Source organism: Mobula birostris, chromosome 3 (assembly GCF_030028105.1).
Source record: "Mobula birostris isolate sMobBir1 chromosome 3, sMobBir1.hap1, whole genome shotgun sequence".
NCBI lineage: Eukaryota > Metazoa > Chordata > Chondrichthyes > Myliobatiformes > Myliobatidae > Mobula > Mobula birostris.
The window spans coordinates 15,538,389-15,550,394 of record NC_092372.1 but is presented as its reverse complement, the minus strand read 5'-3'; the positions used below and the strand labels follow the sequence as shown (position 1 = coordinate 15,550,394).

General features: G+C 43.7%; 1 protein-coding gene across 2 annotated transcripts in view; it reads right to left on the bottom strand.

Moving 5' to 3' along the window:
* The window catches only part of malt1 (MALT paracaspase 1), a 127,477-nt gene extending 116,833 nt beyond the window's left edge, over nucleotides 1-10,644 (bottom strand). For both annotated transcript variants that reach the window (XM_072252259.1, XM_072252260.1), the window contains exons 1-3: nucleotides 10,576-10,644; nucleotides 10,103-10,382; nucleotides 3,426-3,592 (exon numbers count right to left, since the gene is read on the bottom strand). In XM_072252259.1, coding sequence (XP_072108360.1) covers nucleotides 3,426-3,592; nucleotides 10,103-10,254 — 319 coding nt within the window. In that variant the 5' untranslated portion in view covers nucleotides 10,255-10,382; nucleotides 10,576-10,644. The remainder of the gene's footprint in view (nucleotides 1-3,425; nucleotides 3,593-10,102; nucleotides 10,383-10,575) is intronic.
* Between the last annotated feature and the right edge of the window lie 1,362 nt (nucleotides 10,645-12,006).

The window sequence follows — 12,006 nt, the reverse complement described above, 5'->3', positions numbered from 1 at the left end:
CGGACATAAAGTTCCAAAAGGTGTGGGGACCTTTTCTTGAATATATTCATAATTCCCATTTAGATTAAGGGTTTATCCCTCCATTTTTTTCTTTCGCACTTAAATTCCTTACTTCCAGCTTCTTTCGTTTAAGACTTAACGGTTTTTTTTATGTGTAAACATATTATAGCTCAGGTAGTAGGCAATATTCCTTCTTTTTATAGATACAGCTCTGTGGTGATAAAAGTTCTGATCAACTTTTCTATATATCGTAAGGTTGGCTTGGAGTTGGGTAGTGGGAGGGTGGGGTGATAACTAACTTTATACGATTTTACTATGGGTGCTTTTCCTTAACTGTTACGAACTGTACATTTGATATGTTTGTTTTGCACTGTATAAACCTCTTTTTTTAAAACTATTTTTGTTGTTGTTGCATTGTAGAAACTCATTAAAAAAATTAATTAAAAAAATGCTGGAGGAACTCAGCAGGCCAGACAGCATCTATGGAAAAAAATAATCAGTCAACGTTTCGGGCCGATGAAGGATCTTGGCCCGAAATGCTGACTTTACTCTTTTCCATTGATGCTGCTTGGCCTGCTGAGTTCCTCCAACATTTTGTGTGTGTTGCTCAGGCAGTATATGGTGATATATGCAGTATGTACTTTGATAATAAATCTACTTTGATCTTTAATTTTAAGTTGGAGAGAACAGAGGGAACATCTGTGACAGGCTGCAAGAGAGAGAGAGAATGAACAAAAGCTTGCTTGTGTGTAATTTTTCACTAATTCTGTTGGACTTCTTTGTTCTACAGCGAATACCTGCAAGAAAATGAATCTCCTTGTGGAAGATACAACATCACCAGCACTGAATGCAATGCACTAAATTGAAAGAAATGGTAAAGAGAATTGTTGCTTCACCTGCAAGGACTCTTTGAGTCCCTGAAGAGTGGGAAGGAAAGAGATGAAAAAGGCAGGTGTTAGACCATAAGATATCGGAGCAGAATTAGGCTATTTGGCCCATCGAGTCTGCTCTGCCAGTTCATCATGGCTGATCCATTTTTCATCTCAGCTCCAATGTCCCGCCTTCCCCCCCACCCCATATCCCATCGTGCCCTGACAAATCAAGGATCTATCAATCTCTGTCTTAAATATATATAAAGACGTGGCTTCCACAGAATCACCACTCTCTAGCTAAAGAAATTCCTCCTCATCTCCATGCTAAAGGGACATTCCTCTATTTTGAGGCTGTGTCCTCTGCTCTTAGACTCTCCCACCATAGGAAACCTCTTCTCCACATCCACTCTATCAAGGACTTTCACCATTCGATAGATTTCAAAGGGGTCACCCCCCATTCTTCTAAATTCCAGTGAATACAGGCTCAGAGCCAACAAACGCTCCTCGTATGACATTGTTGTATTTCCGATGGTTGTTGTGAGAAATGGAGTGGTTGTTGAAGGTGGAAGGAGGGAGATGGAAGAGATGCTGTGAGAAGTGGAGTGGTTAGTGAAGATGGAAGATTGTAGAGTTGCCTTGAGAAGTTCAGTGGTTGGTGAAGGTGGAAGGTGGGAGATGGAAGAGTTGCTGTGAGGAGTTCAGTGGTTGGTGAAGATGAAAGATTGGAGATGGAAGAATTGCTGTGAGAAGTGGAGTGGTTGGTGAAGATGGAAAGGATGCTGTGAGAAGTGGAATGGTTGGTGAAAATGGAAAGGATGCTGTGAGAAGTGGAGTGGTTGGTGAAGATGAAAGATGGGAGATGGAAAAGTTGCTGTGAGAAATGGAGTGGTTGGTGAAGATGGGATTGAAGCTGTGAGAAGTAAAATGGTAAAGATGGAAGAGTACAGCAGGCAGACACAGAGGGAATAGTGCATTCAGAATGCTGAAAAAGTATTAAAAGTGAAGCATAAATTCACTTGCACTTCTGATGTAATTCATTTGTATTCAATGTTTTGGTTCCTTAAGGTTGTTGTAGTCTGGGGGAGTAATGGGAACAAGCTTCCATGACTTATTAGATGCTCCCAATGATGTGTGCCTCAATAGCCTTTGACAACCAAGTCCAGCTCCTGGTCTTCACATGTGGCTTAGCTACTAAGCCTGCCAGAACTGTTTCTATTCACGGGAGAAGGATCAAAGGCAGGTTACTGGTGCCTTAAAACCAGTCACTTTTGGCAGACAGGATTCATTAGCCATGGGTGGAAGCTCATCTAGGAGAAGAAAAACTCCAATCTGAAACCTCCACTGCCTTGCACTATACTCACTCGTGGGGAAGGCTTTGGGAGTAAATCCGAGAAAAAATCCAGAGCTGAAATCTCTAAGGCCGCCCTATGTTGAGTTAAATGCTGAATGGTAATTCCTGCAATGCTGCTGGTGCCAAACTGTATCAGTCTTTGCCATTTCTTTGGATTCATCAGCTGCAGGGAGGGGGGGGGGAGCTTGCTACATGGGCAACAGCTTGCCCTCCATATTGTACTGCCCCGGCTTGCAGAACTAAACAGCTAGGACACAACATCCATGGTCAACCCTGATTAATAGAGAGCCTAATTCAATATTTTACATGGAGTATTGTATTCAGTTCTAGTTGCCTCATTATAGGAAATATATGGAAGCTTTAGAGACGGTACAGAGAAGATTTACCAGAGTGCTGCCTGGATTAGAAAGCATGTCTTACGAGGATAGGTTGAGCAAGTTAGGTATTTTTTCTTTGGAATGAAGGAGGATGAAAAGACTTTGATCACAGAATGATTGTTGGTGCCTGGCAGGGTGGTTTGAGTGTCTTAGAAACTACTGAGATTTTCACGTATTTTCAGTCTCTTGAGTTTACAGAGAATGGTGCATAAAACAAAAATCATCTAGCGAGCGCCTTGTTGAAGAGAAAGGTCAGAGGAGGATAGCCAGACTGGTTCAAGCTGACAGGAAGACAACAGTAACTCAAATAACCACACATAACAACAGTGCTGTGCAGAAGAACATCTCTGAATGCACAACATACCAAACCTTGAAGTGGATGGGCTACAGCAGCAAAAGACCATGGACATACCCTCGGTGGCTATTTTATTAGGTATAGGAGATACCTAATAAAGTGACCACTGAGTGTATATCTGAACCCACACAAAACTCTCACTCTTTTGTCAGGCTTTAAAGATCTCAGGGTTAAACTAATTAATATTTAACGGCTCACACAGAGCCAATGCTATCCACAATCCTCAAAATAGAACCAACTCCAGCACCCTAAGTAGGGCATCAATTGCCACATTAAAGGCAACTTCTCGCCTTAAGTATGTGTATATTCTAACTACCCATTTTTACAATGGTTCAGAATAAGCAACTGCAGACAGTATGAGTACTGACATTCTCTCTCCACAAATGTTTTGTTCAGCTGGAAGGCTCTAAATATCAGCATAATTCAGCAAATATTCCTCCAGTCACTGTGAACACACAACTGAAACCAACCTGAAGCTCTCAGAAGCTGGAAAGCCTCAGTGTGTCCCATAGCTTGAAGGAAATCCAAGAGGTCTCTCACGGTCACACCCCTGCTGCCCATCAGGTGCAGTAAACTTCGGCTGGGGCTTCCATCTGCTTCCAGCGTTTTCAGTGAACATTTGTCTAGGTCATCAGAACTGGAAAGAAAATATTAACATCTTTGTGACATCTATGAGTAGGTGAAAGAAATCAACAAAGTGGAGAAATTATTTTTAATGTTTGCAAAAGATTTATTTTAATGTTTAAAATGTTAACTACTTAGATATACTGATGAAACCAAGATGGAAAAGTAGGGCTCTACAGCTCATATTCTCAAGAGTTATTAATTTACTGATGTTTTTATTTGCACAATTAGCCTTCTTTTGCATATTTGTTTTTGTTAGTATTTGCTTATGCATAGTTTTTCATAAATTCTATTGTATTTCTTTATTTTCCTATAAATGCCTGCAAGAAAATGGATCTCAAAGTAGTACATGGTGACACACACACAGTGGTCTCTCTATGAGGTATGTCCGTGGTCCTCTGCCGATGTAGCCCATCCACCTCAAGGTTTGACATGTTATGCATTCGGAGATGTTCTTCTACACATCACTGCTGTATCATGTCGTTATTTGAGTTTCTGTCACCTTCCTGTCAGCTTGAACCAATCTGGCCATTCTTCTCTGACCTCTCTCACTAACGAGGTGTTTTCACCCACAGGGCTGCGTTAAGTAGATGCTTTTTCTTTCTCGCACCATTCTCTGTAAACTCTGAAAGCTGTTGTGTTGGAGTTGCTGGAGTTGAAGCTGGAGTTCCTGAGATACTTAAACCATCCCATCTGGCACCAACAAATATTCCATGGTCAAAGTCCCTAAGATCCCCTTTCTTCCCCTCGCCGATGTTTGGTCTGCACAATAAATGAACCTCTTGACCAGGTCTGCAAACTTTTTATGCATTGAGTTGCTGCCACATGCTCGGCTGATTAGATATTTGCATTACCGAGCTGGTGAACAGGTGTAACTAATAAAGTGGCCACTGAGTGTATATATACTTTGAAATAAATTTACTTTGAACTTTGAAAATGTTTTTATGTTGTACTGCAATAAACTGAAGCAGGTCAAGATTTTAATTAGTACAAAGCGTTTGAGATAACTGAAGTGCTTATACAAAACAAAGGATTGCCCACATTACCTTCCGCCTCCTCTTTCCTGAATCTCACATAGATACTGTGCTCTACATACAGAACCTCCTACAGGTTCACACCTCAATGCTGCACAGTACAGACATCAAGAACAAGAGCTGACCGACTCATTTTCTAAGATGTGCTCCAGCATTTAAACAGACCATGGTCAATCAGACTGTAACCTCAACTCTGCACTGCTCTCCACCCATGGTAACCTTTCAATTCCTTCTTTATCACTTATCTATCTACCTTTGCCTCAAAAATATTCAAACAGGGCCCTGTGTCCTGTGAGGAAAAGAGACGCAAAATCAGACTTATTATCACTAACTTACATGATGTAAACCTCCAAGTGGATCACAACCTTGATGTAGGGTTTGGAGTCCTGCGTGCCTCAATGACCCAGAGAGCTATGTCGGCTGGAGTCAGGGCTTTATACTTTGTCTCTTGGTAAAGTCACCCGTGCCACACAGGTCAAAGGGTTGAGGACAGACTAAGAGTGGTCCACTGGCCAACCAGGGCTATCAGTCCTGATTGGACAAAAAATTTGTTTTGGAAACAGCAATGAAGAATCCTTCCATATCTGTGTGGGACGACATTCCCGAGTTCCCACCCAGGACTTGCATGGCTGACAGTAGTGAAAACCGAGAGGAAGCTACTGGCACGTTGGAGGACCCTGAACCACAGCTGGGGCACAACAGAGAAAATGGCCAAGGACAGACAGAAATGGCGGACCTTCATTGCTGCCCTAAATGCTAGTGTGTAACAGGCAGTAAGTAAGCAACATGATGTAAAATTTGCAGCATAGTGCAAAGGTATAAAATTACTGTAAATTATAAAAATAAATAACTAGTGCAAAAAAATGGAATAGTGAGTTCCAAAGACTGAAACAAAATGCTTTGTCTCATCTTTGGCTGAAATGGGCATCATCTTACTTTAAACACTATCCCTTAATTCTAGATCCTCTTTATTTCCAAACTGTCAGGAACTCTCATGATCTTCTATGGAAGGTAATGTATTTCAAACAAGTCCCTTCCCACTGGACTACACCAAACCTTTCTGCATGAAACAAACCGTACATTCCAATGGTCAGTTTAGTAAGCATTCTCAAAATTGCTTCCAACATCTTGGCATCCTGAAGTACGGAAACAAATAATGCACATGGATTTCCAGAAGCTTATTTATTTATTTCTGGTCCACTGAGCCTGGGCAGCCCAATTACACCCATGTGAACAATCAACCTTCCAACCCATACATCTTCGGACTGTGGGAGGAAACCAGAGCACCTGGAGGAATCCCATGAAGTCATGGGAAGAACATACAAATTCCTTACAGACAGTGACGGTATTGAACCTTGGTTGCCGACGCTCTATTAGCATTACACTAACTGCGGCATTACCGTATGGTCTCACCTTTGTCCAGTATGTCTTAAACCTAACCTGCCTACTTTTAAAGAAGACCATCAGACCATAAGGGATAGCAGCAGAATTAGGCCATTCGGCCCATTGAATCTGCTCCACCATTCGATCATGCCTAATTTTATATGAAATTTCCCTCGCAATAAATAATGCTATTATTTTCTCAACTATTTGCTATACTTGCATACCAAGTTTTTGAGAATAATACACTGGGTCACCCAGTTCCTTCTGCATCTCAGAACTCTGCAATCTCTCAACATTTCTACAATGAGCTAAAATAGCACAGATCCCCTTCACTGTTCCTGAGACCCAAAATGGTAAGCAAGTCACAGGACAATTAGGGATGGACAATAATCAGCAACACCCACATTTCATAAAAAGAACAAAAGCAAATAAAGCAGCAACTTACATTATCTCTTCTTAATATCTTTTAAGCTTTGGCATCCAGATATCATTCTGGTAAACGTTTGTTATACTCTGTCCAGGTCAATATATCCTACGCCCAGAAGTACAGATGATGTGACAAGTACACTCTAGCCATATCTTTGCATAGCTATGAAATTACACATACATCCTTTATTCCAATCCAAGAGTTATAAAGCATGAAAACATGCCCTTTGTCCAAACTGGGCTGTGCCAACAAAGATGGCACATCTAAACCAGTCCCATTTGGCACAAAACCTCTAAACTTTTCCTATCCATGAATCTGTTCAACTCTCCTTTAAAGCTGTTATTGTGGGGTGGAGATACATATGTCTCTACCAAAGGAGGTGTAAGGCGCTCCTTCCCTCCGCTAGACTGCAGGTCACCCTTGGGCAAGGTGTATCATCTACTTAGCCGCCCCAATCAGATCACGTGAAGCCAATGGGAGAAGGGCAGCCGGTCAATGGTCATATGAGCAGCTGGTGCATATCACAAGTCCTGGTTATGTGACCACTGATGCCAGGCTAGACAATCTCTGAAGAGTATTGATAATAGCTGCGATCACCAGTCTTGTAAAGACACTGCACAGAAGGCGGCAATGGCAAAGCACTTCTATAGAAAAATTTGCGAAGTATTTCTCATGTATGGTTGAATGATAATTAAGCTTGAGCTTAAACTTGTGTAAATTACTAGCCACTCAATTTCCTATTAACTTTTCCCATCTCACCTTAAACCTATGCCCTCCGGTTCATTGTTGACCTGCACCTGGACCATAGCCCTCCATATCCCTCCCATCCATGTACTTGGCAAAACAAGCTTGTCTTGCATACGGTTCATACAGATCACAGTGCGTTGAGGCGTAGAAGGCAAAACAATAGCAAAGAAGAATAATGCGTAACAGCTACAGATAAGGTGCAGTCCAGGTGGACATACTTCGATGTCATATTGACTATTCTGTTGTACATACTATTTGTTATAAATGGCACATTGCACATTTAGACGGAGACGTTACGTAAAGATTTTTACTCCTCATGTATATGAAGGATGTAAGGAATAAAGTCAATTCAATTCAATAAGGTGCAAGATCATAATGTGGAAGATTGTGAGATCAAGAGTTCATTTTATTGTACAAGAGATCTGTTCAAGAGTCTGATAACAGTGAAATAGAAACTGTCCTTGAGCCAGTGATACATGTTTACGTGCTTTCCAGCTTTCATATGTTCTACCTCGAAGAAAGATTCAAGATGTTTAATGTCATTTCCAGTACACAAGTGTAAATGACAATGTACACAGCCCTGGGGGGGCAGGTGGTGGGGGTCGTCTGTGTTGAGATGATGAAGAAGATATCAATAAGATTGAAAGAGTGCAGAGAAAACTTACAAGAATGTTGCCAGGACTGGAGGACCTGAGTTATAAGGAAAGATTGAATAGGTTAGTACTCTTTTCCCTAGAATATAGAAGATAGAGGGGAGATTTGATAGAGGTATTCAAAATTATGAGGGGTATAGATAGGGTAAATGCAAGCAGGTTTTTTCCACTGAGGTTGAGCAAGACTGGAACTGGAGGTCATAGGTTAAAGGTGAAAGGTGAAATGTGTATTGGGAACATGAGTGGGAAGCTCAGTTCTGGTCATCTTACTAAGGAAGGATGTGCAGGGGAGATTTACAAGAATGTTGCCTGGATTGGAGAGCATGCCATATGGTTAAGTTATGGTTATAGGTTGAGTTACCTTGGCCTTTTCTCTTTGGAGCAATGGAGGATGAGAGGTGACCTGATAGAGGTGTATAAGATGATGAGAGGCATTAATCATGTGGATAACCAGAGGCTTTTTCCCAGGGCTGAAATGGCTAACATGAGGGGGCATAGTTTTAAGGTGCTTGGAAGTAGGTACAAGGGGGATGTCAAGGGTAAGTTTTCCACACAGAGAATGATGGGCGTGTGGATGCAATGCTGGCGACAGTGGTAGAGGCGGATACAATAGGATCTTAAGAGTCTCTTAGATAGGTACATGGAGCTTCGAAAAAGAGGGCTATGCGGGAGGGAAATTCTAAGCAGTTTCTAGAGTAGGTTTAAAAACGCAAACACGAGGAAATCTGTAGATGCTGGAATTTCAAGCAACACACATAAAAGTTGCTTTTATGGATTCCACCCATTCTGATATGTCTATCCACGGCCTCCTCTACTGTCAAGATGAAGCCACACTCAGGCTGGAGGAACAACACCTTATATTCCGTCTGGGTAGCCTCCAACCTGATGGCATGAACACTGACTCCTCAAACTTCCGCTAATGCCCCACCACCCCCTCATACCCCACCCGTTATTTATTTATTTATTTTTATACACACATTCTTTTACTCTCCCTCCTTTTTCTCCCTCTGTCCTTCTCACTATACCCCTTGCCCATCCTCTGGGCTTCCCCCCCTCCCCGTTTCTTTCTCCCTAGGCCTCCTGTCCCATGATCCTCTCATATCCCCTTTGCCAATCAACTGTCCAGCTCTTGGCTCCAACCCCGCCCCCCCGTCTTCTCCTATCATTTTGGATCTCCCCCTCCCCCTCCCACTTTCAAATCTCTTACTAGCTCTTCTTTCAATTAGTCCTGACGAAGGGTCTTGGCCCGAAACGTCGACTGTACCTCTTCCTAGAGATGCTGCCTGGCCTGCTGCGTTCACCAGCAACTTTTATCTAGAGTAGGTTACATGGTTAGCACAACATTGTGGGCCGAAGGGCCTGTAATGTGCTGTAGATTTCTATGTTCTATGTAACCTTCACTCAGAGGATTGCGAGAATGTGGAAGAAGCTGCGGATGAAGTGTTGGATACAGTTTTGATTTTAACATTTAAGATAAGTTTGGATAAGTACATGGATGGGATGGTTTGGAGAGTTATGGTCCTGGTACGTGTCAATGGGAACAGGCTGATTAATAGTTCAGCATGAACTAGTTAGGCTGTTTCTGTGCAGAGGTTCTCTGTGACTCTATGACATTTCCTTCTTATATTTCTGAGTCACCCTCAGTTCTTGTTAAAAAAACAGAAAATGTTGAAAGAACTCAAGAGGACAAGTAGTATCACACACAAAATGCTGGAGATATTCTACACGTCAGGCAGCATCTACGGAGGGGAATAAACAGTCCACATTTTAGGCCAAGACCTTAGAGTGGATGAGGGAAGAAGCCAGAAGGAGAAGGTGTCAGTTGAGTAAGGAGTACAAGCCAGCAGATGATAAATGAAAGTAGGTGAGGGTATGATCGGTAGGTGGGGGTGGGGGTGCTGAAATAAGAAGCTGGGAGGTGACAGGTGGGAGAGATAAATGGCTGAAGAAGAGGGAATTCGATAGGAGGGGAGAGTGGACAGTGGGAGAAAGGGAAGAAGGAGGGGCAGGAGAGAGAGAAGTGATTGGCAAGGAAAGGAGAAGGGAAGGGAGAGGGTGAGGGTGATGAAGGGTCTCGAAAGATCGACTGTTTATTCCCCGCCGCCTGACCTGCTGAGTTTTTGTGCGTGTTGTCCAAGAGATCCAGCATCTGCAAAATCCCTTGTGTTTAGGACAGGTTGCATCTGCGGAAGTAGAGTGCTAACGCTTCAAATTTCCAACATGTGCGGTTTCGTTTTGAAGTTTCTTTGTGAAAGGTAGAACAAAGGTCACTGTTATACCTGAGCCTGAAACGCTTGTCAGCTCCCACGATTTCCGCCAGCTTCCTCCAGCCGCGACTGTCGGTCTTGTCCAGCAGGTCGCTGATCTTCCTCAGCGTGTTCTCCCTAACGCTGTTGAGGTTTGACGCCGTCAGCGGTACCGACTCTGCCATCGCGGCGAGTCAGCGCAAAGGAGCCCGCCTCTACCCGCGGGCTGCTTCTCGCCCGCTCAGGAGGGAGACGGCACCTGATGAACACAACACCCCAAGTCACCCTTCAAAGGCTGGCCGCGATCGGACACCTTTCAAAGCAAAAACAAAGCAATGTGTAACACTTACTGGAAACTTGGTAACTTAAAACTGCCGAAATCAAAAACAAACTCAACAAGTTATTCTAAATCAAGCACTGTATCCCCTATCCCACTCTGGTCTGGCTGCTGTGCTTAACAGTATTAAAGCCCCAGCCCATTCATCTCTGGCTGCCATCGCACTCACCCTGCAGAACATAGCACAAGAAGCGAAACTCTCCGCGAAAGCACCTACTACCGGTGGACCACACTTCCTGGTCCTGAGCTGATTCACTTACTATTAGCAGAGACCCACAAACAAAGGCAGCTGGGAATTGTAGTTCTCATTTCATTAAATGTAATCTGGTCTGGAAATTCTTCTTTTCCGTTCTTCAGGCATCAAAACAGCTTCGGCAATCTTCCTAATCGTTTCACAACGCTCTCCAAAGCACTCAATAGCAGATTTCCTCATGAAGAGTCTAGGCCAGAAACTGTTTATTCATTTCCATAGAACTGCTGAGTTCCTCCAGCAATAAGTATGTGGCACTTAACACTGCTCTGTTTTTCAGGAACTATAGGCATTAGTGCATTCTCCACTTTAGTGACCTAGTCACCCATTCTTCACAGCTATGATCTCAGGAAATTATCATTGAAGGGTCATACCACAAAGACATCCTGTTCTCTTTCAGCTGCTAGGAAGTCACAGAGTACTACAGGCCTTTCGATCCATCTAGTCCATGCCAACTTGATCTTCTGCCTCGTTCTATCTTCCTGCACTCAGACCATATCCTTCCATTGTCATGGTCCGGTCCGTGAAGTCCGCATTCTGGTTCACGGTCCGGTCCATGGACTCAGGACTCTGGGTCGTCCAGCTGTCCTTTGTTTTGGTTTGGTTAATCATAAGCACCTGATTCCCATCTTGGGGCTTGGTATATAAGTGGCTTTGGGGTCGACTGTGGGCTGCTGGTTTGTCCTGTCAAGATTCCCTGGGAGCAACCTGCCAGTGGAAGGATAGAGCCGCCACTTGCCATCTTTAGGCCACGTTGGAGAACCATCACTTCATGGAGCCTTGCTGTCGGTAGTCGGAGCTGTCTTTGCAGTATGGATTCGGCCGTTTCCTGGGCCAGCTGAGTGGCCGTCAGCCACTCTGAGCTAGGTAGGGATCCAGCTGTTTCCATAACCAGCCTAGGTCGCTGGCCGTAACTGCGACTCGGAGCAACCCCAATGCAGAGAGTGGACTGTCTGTCGTTCTTCAGTGTTTGTCTCTTCTTGTCCACGCCTCCATGGGGTAAGTCAGGCTGTTCTGCCATTGTCCTGCGGGGGATCTGTCTTGTCTTGTCCTCACCTCTGTGGGGTAAGTCAGGCCATTCTGCCGTTGCCCTGTGGGAGGACCTGTCTTGTCTTGTCTTTGCCTCCGTTGGGTAAGTCCGGCTGTTCTGCCGTTACCCGATGGATGGTCCTGTCCCACCTTGGTGTGGAGAAGAAGTTGAGTCCTGGCTTGTCTAAGTATAAGTCCCGGCTCTATGTCTATGTACTGTCCTGTCTCATGTTGGTGTTGTGTTAAAGATGAGTCCCAGCTTTTTGAAGGATGAGTTCTGGCTCTATGTTGATGTACAGTTCCCAGTCTGTCTCTGAGCTC